This window comes from Palaemon carinicauda, chromosome 15 (assembly GCF_036898095.1).
Source record: "Palaemon carinicauda isolate YSFRI2023 chromosome 15, ASM3689809v2, whole genome shotgun sequence".
Classification (NCBI taxonomy): Eukaryota; Metazoa; Arthropoda; class Malacostraca; order Decapoda; family Palaemonidae; genus Palaemon; species Palaemon carinicauda.
Genome location: NC_090739.1, coordinates 63,289,630 through 63,302,129, shown reverse-complemented (window position 1 = coordinate 63,302,129; position 12,500 = coordinate 63,289,630). Strand labels below are relative to the sequence as shown.

Sequence of the window (12,500 nt, the reverse complement as noted above, 5' to 3'; positions counted from 1 at the left end):
ACCTGGGATGAAGTTTCGAATGCGATCCGGATGTAACTGTTGATCTCCATCCTTTTAACAGTTCAAATTATAGTCCTTGAGAAAGAAAACAGAAAAGTATCACAGGTACTAACCCACTTTTATGTCTTTTGAGATATTCAAATACTAAGGAAAAATGGTTATATACGAGTGAAACAGCAATTGTTTATTTAGTCCTATGTCTCAAGACAACATCAATTAATAGAATTGTTACGTTCCAGAAAATTTTGTGAATAATTTGTAAGAATATAAATATTCTAATTTGCTCTGTGCCCTTCTCATTGTTCTCACAATTACACATGGATGTTAATTATATATAAGGATAATTTTTCTTACCTAAACATCTTAAAATTAATATCGTAATAAATACCTGTTTAAGGTATGAATTCTCCTCTTGTAATCATATAATGTTTGAGACACTAATGATGATGCAAGAGGCTTTGAAAATACACACACACACACACACACACACACATATATATATATATATATATGTATGTATGTATGTATATATATATCATATTTATATACAGTATATATATATATATATATATATATATATATATATATATATATATTTATATATATATATATATATACATATATATATATATATATATATATATATATATATATATATATATATATATATATATATATATATATACTGTATATAAATATATATACCGTATAACAAATTAATATCTATTATAGTCCAGTAGTTAAATACTGTACTCGTAGTCTTACAAAATGTTGATATGGAAATACATTTTTTGCAGAAATAAAAAATTAATTGCTAGCCCCAAAGAATAAAGTTGTATCCCACCAGTAAAACAGAAAACTGTTGCCCCCCCCCCCCCCTCTCTCTCTCTCTCTCTCTCTCTCTCTCTCTCTCTCTCTCTCTCTCTCTCTCTCTCTCATAAGATGAAACAAAGTTTGAGTAAAGGGTAAAGTTTTCGCAATCAGCATCGTTGTTCGTTTTTACTTCACTCGTACATCGACGTCACATCCGGTTTAATATTTTTGTAGGCAATTTCTGTAACAAAAAGGCCATTTGCTCCTTAAATATTTGTCTGATGTGCTTACATTTGCTTTTAATGTTTAGAACATCCTTGAAAATATAGGTTTAGACTCCAAAATTGTGAATTTACGATGAGAATCCTTCAAATGGCAGCATTTTCCAGATTTTTTGGCGGCCATCTTGAAAAAAGCGGTCATATTGGAAAGATATCAAATGGGTCTCTATCACATTTCAAAAGGTATATCTTAAGCTAACTTTGTGCAAAATTTGGTGCTTTTAACTGAATTTGAACGATTTTTACTGAAAACGGCTGGACTACAAGGAGAGCTAGGCAAAAGCTTCTGATGACTCTGTAGGTAGACCTTTAGGCTCCCGCAAATCCCCCATCCTTAGCTCACAAGGATGGTGGGGTTTCAGCGACCAAACGAACTAACGAGTTTGAGTGGGACTCGAACCCCAGTCTGACGATCACCAAGCAAGGACGTTACCAACAGGCCACTACAATCCTAGAAATTATAGTAACAAAACTTTTGTTGTTCTTGATGGGAGTACCAGGCAGTGTTATATCATTTACTTACAGGTCTGCGCATGCGTCGTCTCCATTAACATCAATTTTAGTCAAATCTGCTAAACAAAAAGCATTCCAGCAAAGGGGACTGTGAGCCTCTCTTCAACAGATATCTAGTAAAGCTCACTTGGGTTTTCTCTGCTACGATCTTTCTATGTCTAAAACATCCTCCAATTTAGCCATAACTTTTTTGAACTACATACAAAACTTTTGAATTGTAGGCTATGTATTTTTCATTATCTAAAGATGACAAATCGACCATATCATTCATCATTTTTACCACATTTACACTTTTTTCAACCTTTTACCTCTTTTAGAATGCACGTACTGTGAAACAATTCACACCGATAACTTACATTTATATTTCTCTCATTTGCATTAAACATGCACAAATAACTTCCTTGAAATGGAATTGACTCAATAATCTTTACATATATTCCTTTTTTCTCATGTTGACAATGGTTTCCTCGTACAACCATTTCGCAGATACCATGCCAGCTTTCTGTCCACACCTGATCTGTGGGTTTCCCCTTTCTTTCAACCCTAACATCTAATCCCATATACCTACACAAATCAGCCATTTCCATTATTCCAACTTCCATTCCAACATTTCTTGACTTCCCTTCTTGGCTTTTATCTACTCCTTATCAAACCTTTGCTACTATTCATTTGCAATTTTCTCCTCCTGGAAATGTATACGAACTCCTTAACTTATCTGTGCATCCTCTATTTTATATTACAAACTAATTGCATATATCAATCATCCCACACCCCATTCATTAGTCATATTTTACTAATCTGATGTCCTTTCATTGTCTTCTTTTGTACGTCCATCCACTGAAATAATAAGCAGCCATTTCTATTTTCATATTAAATCAGTTACTGTCTCGTTTACACAGTAAAGACAATTTAACTCCCATCGTGAAATATTTTGATATGCCTCAACATATTTCATACACCTTATTTCCATAACATACCTGTCAATTCTTAAAAAAAAAAGTTTCTAAAGAAATGAATGGTACATATACTTTCCCCTTATGAAATATTCCTTTGTATTTCTAATTTCGTCAGTTAGAGCTTTACCGTGAGCACCTCTAATGCGTACTTTAAAGCTTTAGAAGCTTCTACCACTTTTCCTTTTGAAGAAATGATCGGTTTTCATTCGCATTCAGTCCTTTCATGTTTTCGTTAATTGCTTAAAATACTGACTTCCATTTTAGATCCAGGAATTAAAGAATAAATGTGGAAGTAACTTTTTTCTATGAAAGGAATTCTGTTTCTCCTGGCAATGGATAATAGACATGTTGTCTATTACCTTAGTTCGTAATCGTTCGTTCAAGTTAGAATCAACTTTTTAATTTTTCACCCCCGGTACGTTCTTGCAAAACACTGTTGTTTACATATGTTTGCATATTTTTGACATCTTTATGAGAATCTTCAGGCATTTTCCAAAAGAATGAGACCAACCTGACCTCTCTATGACAAAAATTAAGGCGGTTAGAGCAATTTAAAAAAAAAAATATAGCAAAATGTTCTTCAAAGTTCAACATACCTTGGGGGTAAAAGGGTTAAAACTCTTCACTAAGGCTAGCTTCAATTAGGCCGATAAATTTCCTGTCAAATTTATGAGTATAGATACAGGAAATTGGACTTTTGTTGGGAATCAAAACTAATTAGTCTTGTAACCGAACTCATGTTTTTGTTCATCATTTGAGCATTGTAAACTTTTGCCCGATAGACATCGAACACAGGTAACAGAATCTCAGTTTATGTTATAGTTGTTTATACTTTCATAGCCTGGATAAAAGAAGGGGGATGTTACCAATGTTTGCAACAAATTTCATTGGTCTGTTGCAAGCAGCAATGAGTTACTAAATGAAGAATGAAAGCAAACCGCTTCAGGGAAAGTAAATGTGAAGGTTTAAATTATAAAGTCAAAATATAATATATAAAAATCTTTATTGAATAAATATAAAACCTTTGGCAGCACTGACACGAATATAAACAATGTGTTTACTTATCTAAGATCAAGGTACTCAGATTTAAGCTCGAAGAAGACCTTCAAGACTGTGACAACTTTTGCATCATGTTTATGAAAAGAAGAAGGATAAGAAAAGATGATTATGGCCGTAACGTCTCTTCTATCCAGTCTCTGTAGAAGGTTACGTCAGTGTAGATTCCAGGCACACTCTGCAAGCCACAGGAGGTGGATCCGTAGGAGACAACACCGACTTGAAGGTAAGGGGGTCCGCTGGGTCCTCCTAGGATCAGAGGGCCTCCTGAATCTCCTCCACAAGAGTCCTTTCCACGCTCGCCTCCCATGCAGAGCTGGAAAGAAGAATAATGTAGGTAAATTATATTGTTTTGGTAAGAACTTAGTCATATTATAAAGATGCACAGGAAACATGGGTGTCAAGGGGGAGGAGGAAAACATTAATAAAGATATGGGTAGCTTCCGGTATCTAATAGACAGATACTTTTGACCCTTTAAACTTATAGAAGGCTAATTCCAAAAATAGTATCAACTCCTGTATTTTTGAGAATCAAGCAATTATATATGTATGTATGTATGTATGTATGTATATATATATATATATATATATATATATATATATATATACATATATATATATATATATATATGTGTGTGTGTGTGTGTGTGTGTGTGTGTGTAGTGGCATTGCGATGCCAATAATTTTAGAGAAGGAAGATGCAACAAATAAAACGAATAGAGAAAGTGTCTTTTTTAAATAGTTTCATATAGTGTTCAACAGAAATTAAATATTTCTTGAAATAATAACGCAATTATATACTGCATACAATATAAGGATACCTTAAATTTAATTAACTGAAAGAATATACTGAAAAAAGAAAGCGAATTACAGTGACTAATTAAATGTTATTTTCTTTATTATCCTTCTATCTCTATAACTTTATTTTTGAAAAGAAAACCCAGCAAGGAATCAAACGTTTGAAGGCTGATACCCAAAGATAAGTTTCGATCACAACGTTCTCATGATTTTATTTTCTGCTTTTATTTTTGGGCCAGTATATAACAGGAAGTATTGTAAATACTCAAGAAAACGTTATCCTCAAACTCGACATTTTTTTTTTCTTTTTTTTTTGTAGATAAGCTTAATTTTTTCGTAGTCACTTAATTTACAAAGAAAGCTTCATAAATGGTTTTGACATTATTAATTAACAGGAGAAGATTTACCAGCCCAGAGAGTCAAACGCTACCTCTTACAGAACAGGCCAGCATTGAATCTAATGGGTAAAAAATAATTATATAGTAATTATAACGATAAAAAATAAATTAAGAATTAAAGATAAGCGATAAATAGAAACATGAATTCCCTCTATTTTAGCTATCAAACCTAAGCTTCTTAAAAATAGAGGAACTCAGAAACTGACGATAAAATCTCAGATAAACATTTCTGACCAGTACATTAAAATCGCAAAATTACGTCATATGGCTAAAAGTGTCACACTCGCTTCACTTGAGAACTGTTTCATATGAACACATTAAAAATCCATGGGTCAATTTTGCATGGCCAATCCAAAATCTTGCTAAAATTACTTCCGGTAATTTATCTTCTTGCTCCGATGATTCGCACGAGGAAAAATGATTTAATTTCTCAATATATTATTCTTAGATTTGTCGTTTCACATAGTTTGCCCTTTTTGAAGGTTTAAAGGTGTTATGATGGTTACTTAAGCCTTAAATTCATTGCTGATTTAGCAGCGGAGTCTGTTTTTTTTTTTTTTATTACTTACAACCCCAAAATGCACAGGAATCCAGCACATTTATAAATGAACCCCTTGAGTATTTGTTAAGGATCTCTTTACTTTGCAATGATGCAAGGAAACATGTGCCGGGTTGGTTTCAAGGACACCGGTGGCCGTAACGCCAAATAGCTGAAGATCAATCAGTCAAGAGTAACAAATCATCCAAGCTCTTTGACTGTATAATCTAGAAGGGCCAAAGACGAACTGAACGTAATAATAATAATAACAATAATAATAATAATTATAATAATAATAAAAACACTCACCTGTTCCGCAAAAATGGTTCCACTGAAGGTCGAATTGCAATCGATTTTCTCAACGTAAGGAACGATGACCTGCAGAAGGCGGTCGCTGGTGGTGCCATTCTCGGTCATGCCCCATCCCGTGACGACGGCCTCTGGTCGCTCGGTGGCAGATCTCATCATGGCGTTGCGGGCCGAGAGGCCCTGTGGGGGAAGGCACACTGGGTGGATGAAGACACCTGAAGGGGTCAGTGAAAAGGGAGAATTTAAATACGAGTTTCAGAGAGGGAGAAAAATGCATTTCGTGAATATTCGGATGAATCACGTTTGATAGACTTTTGCTGTATTTATGAAGGTTCAAATCTGGCAGGTTTCAGAATTGAGATTGAAGACCCCAGTATGAAGCAAATCAAATCATCTATCCTATATAACAAAGAGCAATTTTCTGGCTATATATATATATATATATATATATATATATATATATATATATATATATATATATATATATATAAATATATGTGTGTGTGTGTGTGTGTGTGTGTGTATGTGCGTGTGTGTGTGTGCGCGCGCACGTGCGTGTGTATGTATACGTGTATAAATGAATATATATTTCTTGATCAGCGTATAACTACACGGTCTCTCCCCGTCTCTCGGGTGAGGTGGAGAGAAAGTAGTCATATCCTAGTGCGAGGGGTTGTAGTTAGGAAAGGGGGAGGGGTGGAAAGTGTTGAATGTGTGTGTGTGCATATCCATCTAAATATTTTGCAGTCTTTTTTTGATGGGTCGCATACGCTAGTATGATGATATATGACGTCATGAGTGATCTTTAGTTTGCCCCATTATCTCCTTGAATCATCTAAGCAAAATGACCGTACCTGAAATATCAATCTTCCTCGAGAGCCTGATGAGAGCGATGTCGTCTGACTGGAAGCCTCTCTTGGTGTAATTCGGGTGAATTATGATTTCTTCGTGAGTGACGTTGACAGATGGGTCCGCGCAGATGTTACCAGTCAGCGTCGCCTGACAGTCCTTGCCAAACTGCTTCAGGTCCCAGTCACCGAGACCAATCACTTCCCTGTATATTGGAATAAATAATTAATGGTGAGTGCAGTCATATGGACTTTTACTGTTCTTTCAGCCAATAGCTGTTTTCTACATCCTGTTATATTAACGGAACAGCAAACGATTGCCAAAATGGTTTTTTCAAAAGATAACCTTATGTTATCATGCTGAAGCGAAATTTTCCCATGATGTTAATCAAATTAAATGAGAAGATTTTTTTTCAGAGGCATAATTAATGATAGTGATAATGAAAACACTGCTGATAAGTCGATAATGGGAATGATTATATCTAAAAGTATACAGGAACATATACATATATACACACACGCGCGCATGCATACTATATATATATATATATATATATATATATATATATATATATATATATATATATATATATATATATATATATATATATATATATATATATATACGTGCATATGTTCGTATGAATTATTACTTACAATGACTTCACAGACAGGAGTTGGGGAGAAACGCAATGAGCAGCAGTTAGGATGTACCGGTCATTGATAACAGATCCGGCGCATAGGTATTCGATGTCGTCAGTGCCAATATCTGGAAGCAAGAAGAAGGTGTGATATGATAATAGAGAAGAAGAATTCATGAGCATATTATAACGTGAATATAATTCAGGAATATCTTCCATTAGTTCTAACAATCCAGTAAAATACCGTAAAAAAATATGGCATACTTTTCGATCATGGAACCAAAGTCTGCCACAATAGATGAATAAACACAAACTTATGTATCTCTCTGCTATATATATATATATATATATATATATATATATATATATATATATATATATATATATATATATATATATATATATATATAGTGATATCTCCGGTCTTGCCAGGGAACAGTTGAAGTGCCATTCCCCTGAATATGATTCCACATTAAATTCTCACCTTTATATCCAAAGACTGCCATCCATGGATAGTCACCAGGACTGGTAATATTCCCTCCGACGATCCTTCGATGGCTAGGACCTTGTCCGCAGTTTCTGGGCAGTAAGGATTCCCTCATTGTCTTAGGCTGTGGGCAGCATACCTATAGGTAGAAATGAATCATAAAACAGTTTATTCATTTTCATATGACAGGAGCTATCTGATAATCCAGATAACTCTTACCTTTCTTTAAAATTCATTATTTTTTTAGGTATAAAATGGGCAGAAACAGATAAAGCCCCCCTGACACTTGCACGCATTCGTGGCACGCACTGGCACGCATTGATGCGCGAACTCGCGTGAACGAGCCGTGAAAATGTCGTGAACAGTGCGGAAACTCGCATGCCAGAGCGTACCAATGCGTGCCATGCGGGCCCAAAACTTTGAAATGTTTAAAGTTTGTGGCACGCATTGGCACGCACTAAATGGCCGTGAACGATGCGCCAACTGGAGTGAACTGGAGTGAACAGTGAGGGAACTGGCGTGAACTGGAGTGAACTGGAGTGAACGATGCGGGAAGTGGCGTGAACTTTATAATGAAGAGAAACAAAAAGGAAACGAAAATATTAATGAAAAGGAAAGAAAAATAAACCTAGTAAATTTTTATATTTGCTGTTTTAATGTGAAAAAAAAATGATATCTTATTTCAAACTATTTCTATAACTTTATAATGAAGAGAAACAAAAAGGAAACGAAAAAATTAATGAAAAGGAAAGAAAAATAAACCTAATAAATTTTTATATTTGCTGTTTTAATGTGAAAAAAAAATTATATCTTATTTCAAACTATTTTTATAACTTTATAATGAAGAGAAACAAAAGGGAAACGAAAAAATTAATGAAAAGGAAAGAAAAATAAACCTAATAAATTTTTATATTTGCTGTTTGAATGTAAAAATAAAATGATGTCTTATTTCAAACTATTTCTATAACTTTATAATGAAGAGAAACAAAAAGGAAACGAAAAAATTAATGAAAAGGAAAGAAAAATAAACCTAATAATTGTTTATATTTGCTGTTTGAATGTAAATATAAAATGATGTCTTATTTCATGCACACACTTATTTTCCTCTATTACCAATCAAGACCCAAAACTTTTGTTTTGAATAAAAATGAACTGAAAAATAAACCCAAGAAATTTTTAAGTTTGCTGTTTGAATGTAAAAATAAAATTATGTTTTATTTCATCAACATACTTATTCTTCTTTATTACCTTAAAATGAAGGGCAAAACAAATTTTTTCTGTTTGCAGTTTTAATGTAAAAATAAAATGATTTCTTATTTCAACACACTTTTTTCTCTATTACCTTAAAATCAACAGCCTAAAAACTTTTCATGTTTGCTGCTTTTAATGTTAAAATAAAATGCTTTCTTAATACTTGTACATATTTCATGTCTGCTATTTATATGTAAATCAAATGCTTTTTTATTGAAACTAAAATAAAGGGCAACAAAAAATACAAACGAAAAAGATACGTTTCTTCTCCTCAATGCAATGGTGTCTCTGACAGAAAGCATTGTTGTCTCTTCCGAACCCAATCCAAGAATGTCCTCGGGTTGGAGAAGCCCCGTTTTTATATGGAGTGGCCAATTCGTGAACTGGCGTGAACTGGCGTGACCAATGCGGAAACGATGCGGAATGATGAGTGAACTCGCGTGAACGTGTCGTGAACGATGCGCGAACTACGCGTGCCAATTCGTGCCATCGCGTGAACGTCGCGTGAACGTCGCGTGAACGATGCGCGAACTGGAGTGAACTGGTCGTGAACAGTGCGCGAAAAACACCAGTGCGTGCCAAAAAGTGGCACGCACTGGCGCGCATCAATGCGTGCCAGTGCGTGGCAAAAATGCGCGCAAGTGTCAGGGGGGCTTTAAGCAGGTTATGGGGGAGGGCTACGTTATGAATTGGTTCTAAAAATATACTCTAGCTGTGCTTATAGACAATGTCTTTAAACTTCTGATTTGTGATACGCAAGGTTTCTTTTTACACCATACCTTCCTAAAAGAATTTTATTCTCGCTGTTGTTAAAGAGCAATTTACGCTTGGATAAACCCTCACTTTTCTATGAAAATATCCTCTTACGCACCTTAATACATATCTCCAAAAATGAATGGCACTAGAGAAAAGCACAAAAACAATCACTATATTTTCTTCGTTTCACAAACATTACGTCAAACCCTCACACACTTTGTACAATTCACTTCTATCTTGCATGTCCCCTTGTGTCTCCCTGATGCAAGGTAAATCCACCTTAGACCTCTTTTAGACCAAACCATTAAAATGTTTCTATCATACACTCTTTTCACCAGTCTTTAACCAGTCTTTAAAGTAGCATTTTCTCTACTTTAACAAACCACCTTAAAACATTCTGATTCATCTTCTCATTTATGTTGACATTTTTTTTTTTCAATATCTTCTTAGTACCTTTAAATTTCTCTTACTCCATTTACTAAACTCAAACAGGTCATCTTAATAAAATCTCTCTTTCTCTCTCCTTTGCATCCACCATTCATGCCTCATTTCCTGATAGAAAAGTCAGTACACTACCTTTGGGATGGTTTTGTCAATAAAGCATGTGGCTTCCTGTAATTTCCTGATATTCGTCAACGAAGGATTGCGCAGGAGGTTTGCCAGTACGGGACATTCTTGCAACGCTACGCAGTCGTGGGGACAGGAATTTGCTGAAAGGTCAAAGGATCCATTAATTTCATGTGATCTATGGCAATAGAGTAGGTAGTCTATAGATATCTATGTGTCTGCTAGGTTGACCTTACTAAAAGAGAATGGTTATGAACACCGTCGGAATAAAGGTGCAAATATTCATATGAACAAACCACAGAGAGCATTAACACGCAAAGGACCTTGGCAATAGTAAACAAAGAACATCAAATTCACACAATGCTTTAAAGGAAGATGAACTGTTGCTTACGCCGATCTTAGACCCAAACTAACTATTGATCATCTTTCACAAATACAAAAATAATCTAATACATATGCAAACATATTTGCATACACAAACACACATATAACTGTAAATAAATACATACAAATATGAACATGTGTATGTATATGATTAGAGAGAGAGAGAGAGAGAGAGAGAGAGAGAGAGAGAGAGAGAGAGAGAGAGAGAGATTACATCTGCAAACAAAGCAGGAAATCCCTACTTACCAGAGAGTGTAGTCTCTCTCCCACGGGATTTTTTAGCTGTTTTTATAGCATAACCAAACTCGATGCGTAAAAAAGAGTTACGTGATATTGTTGCTATCCTCTACAAAGGCATATCACAACCAAGTTTTTTTTATGGGCAATTAACGTTTATTGAGCTTTTAATAGGGCACCTGACCTTGGATTACATAATATTTTAACATTCAGACCCAAAATTATATTTCACGGGGATGAAAATTATATATCGGAACGTATCAAGTTTAAAATGTAGGCCTAGTTCGCTGGATAATGAGTTACAGGACCCCTCTTATGACGTTCCTCGTTATAAAGAGTTAGGGAACGACGAATAAAGATTGAAATTTCACATTAAAAAGAATGATATAAACTAGTGACTCTTGGTTGATAATCACCGCATAGCCCAGGGACTAAGTCTAATGAACACGACAAAAATGATCTATTTTCCTTTCCATTTCAGTGAGATAATTTACGTGTAGTATGTATGTATGTATGTATGTATGTATGTATGTATGTATTATATAGAAGAACACACACACACACACACAGATATATATATATATATATATATATATATATATATATATATATATATATATATATATATATATATATATATATATGTGTGTGTGTGTGTGTGTGTGTGTGTGTGTGTGTGTGTGTGTGTGTGTGTGTCACAAGCTTTACTTTTCCGGTGTGGAAAGAGGAAGGATATAGAGACGTGATTTGCTAGACACTTTAACCCTCGCGTAAATACATTAATATGAACGGAAGGATGTTACACCAAAAGAGAAAAAATATTGTTAGAGTGTCTCGAAGGAATGGACAACCTGATGCTCTGGTGGATACAAATAAAATAAAAGAAAGATTTAAATGGGTTCCCAGGTTTTAAACCTTTTAATTTTAATCATTTCTGGGAAAACGAAGTCTGAGTTGGTAAGGTTTCTAGGAATTCCCCGAGCCAAGGCCATCTTCATCTTAATCCTATTATTCATAGTCACATAATCCAGATTTTCTTCTTTCCGCTTCTCATCAATATTACAAGTAATGTTTTTCATCCTTTCATTTATTAAAACCTACTGACTTAAACACATCTTTGCTTATAAATCTAACGTTCCAAGTGCGTCATGCAATACATATTGAGAAAAAAAATTCTTAGTAAAAGTAAACATCGTCTTACATAGCCAATACTAAGTATAATCTTAATGAAATAAAATGTAAAATGATGTTTAGAAGCACTTCATTGCATTCTCTATTTTATGTTCTTTCTAATAAGTGAAAGAAACTTTGATAAAGTTGAAGCAAGGCCATCAAACAACAAAAGACTCGTGAAGCGCTTTCATCAACAAATTTGTCATCTCAATTTGAGGGCGGTACCACAGGTGCAGTTGCCAGCCCAGGAAAATCCATGTGGGAATTTCACTTAAAAAAAAAAAAAAAAAAAAAAAAAAAAAAAAAAAAAAAAAAAAAAAAAACACGATAATTCCGCAAAGTATATGTACTAAATGTATATTTAAAATATTTTCTTGCTTCAGGGTACACTCGGGCACTCTGTTCTGTCTTGCTTCTTTCCCCCTTGTTTTGTTAGTTTTTATAGTTTATAGAGGAAATACTTATTTAAGTGTTACTCTTCTTAAAGATTCTAT

At 34.2% G+C, this 12,500-nt stretch overlaps 1 protein-coding gene across 1 annotated transcript in view; it reads right to left on the bottom strand.

Moving 5' to 3' along the window:
• Positions 1 to 3,547: 3,547 nt before the first annotated feature.
• Positions 3,548 to 12,500, bottom strand: part of LOC137654296 (phenoloxidase-activating factor 1-like) — an 11,286-nt gene continuing 2,333 nt past the window's right edge. The window contains exons 3-8 of the mRNA XM_068387922.1: positions 10,222 to 10,355; positions 7,636 to 7,777; positions 7,168 to 7,279; positions 6,517 to 6,716; positions 5,663 to 5,877; positions 3,548 to 3,935 (exon numbers count right to left, since the gene is read on the bottom strand). Of these exons, the coding sequence (XP_068244023.1) occupies positions 3,729 to 3,935; positions 5,663 to 5,877; positions 6,517 to 6,716; positions 7,168 to 7,279; positions 7,636 to 7,777; positions 10,222 to 10,355 (1,010 nt within the window). The 3' untranslated portion in view covers positions 3,548 to 3,728. The remainder of the gene's footprint in view (positions 3,936 to 5,662; positions 5,878 to 6,516; positions 6,717 to 7,167; positions 7,280 to 7,635; positions 7,778 to 10,221; positions 10,356 to 12,500) is intronic.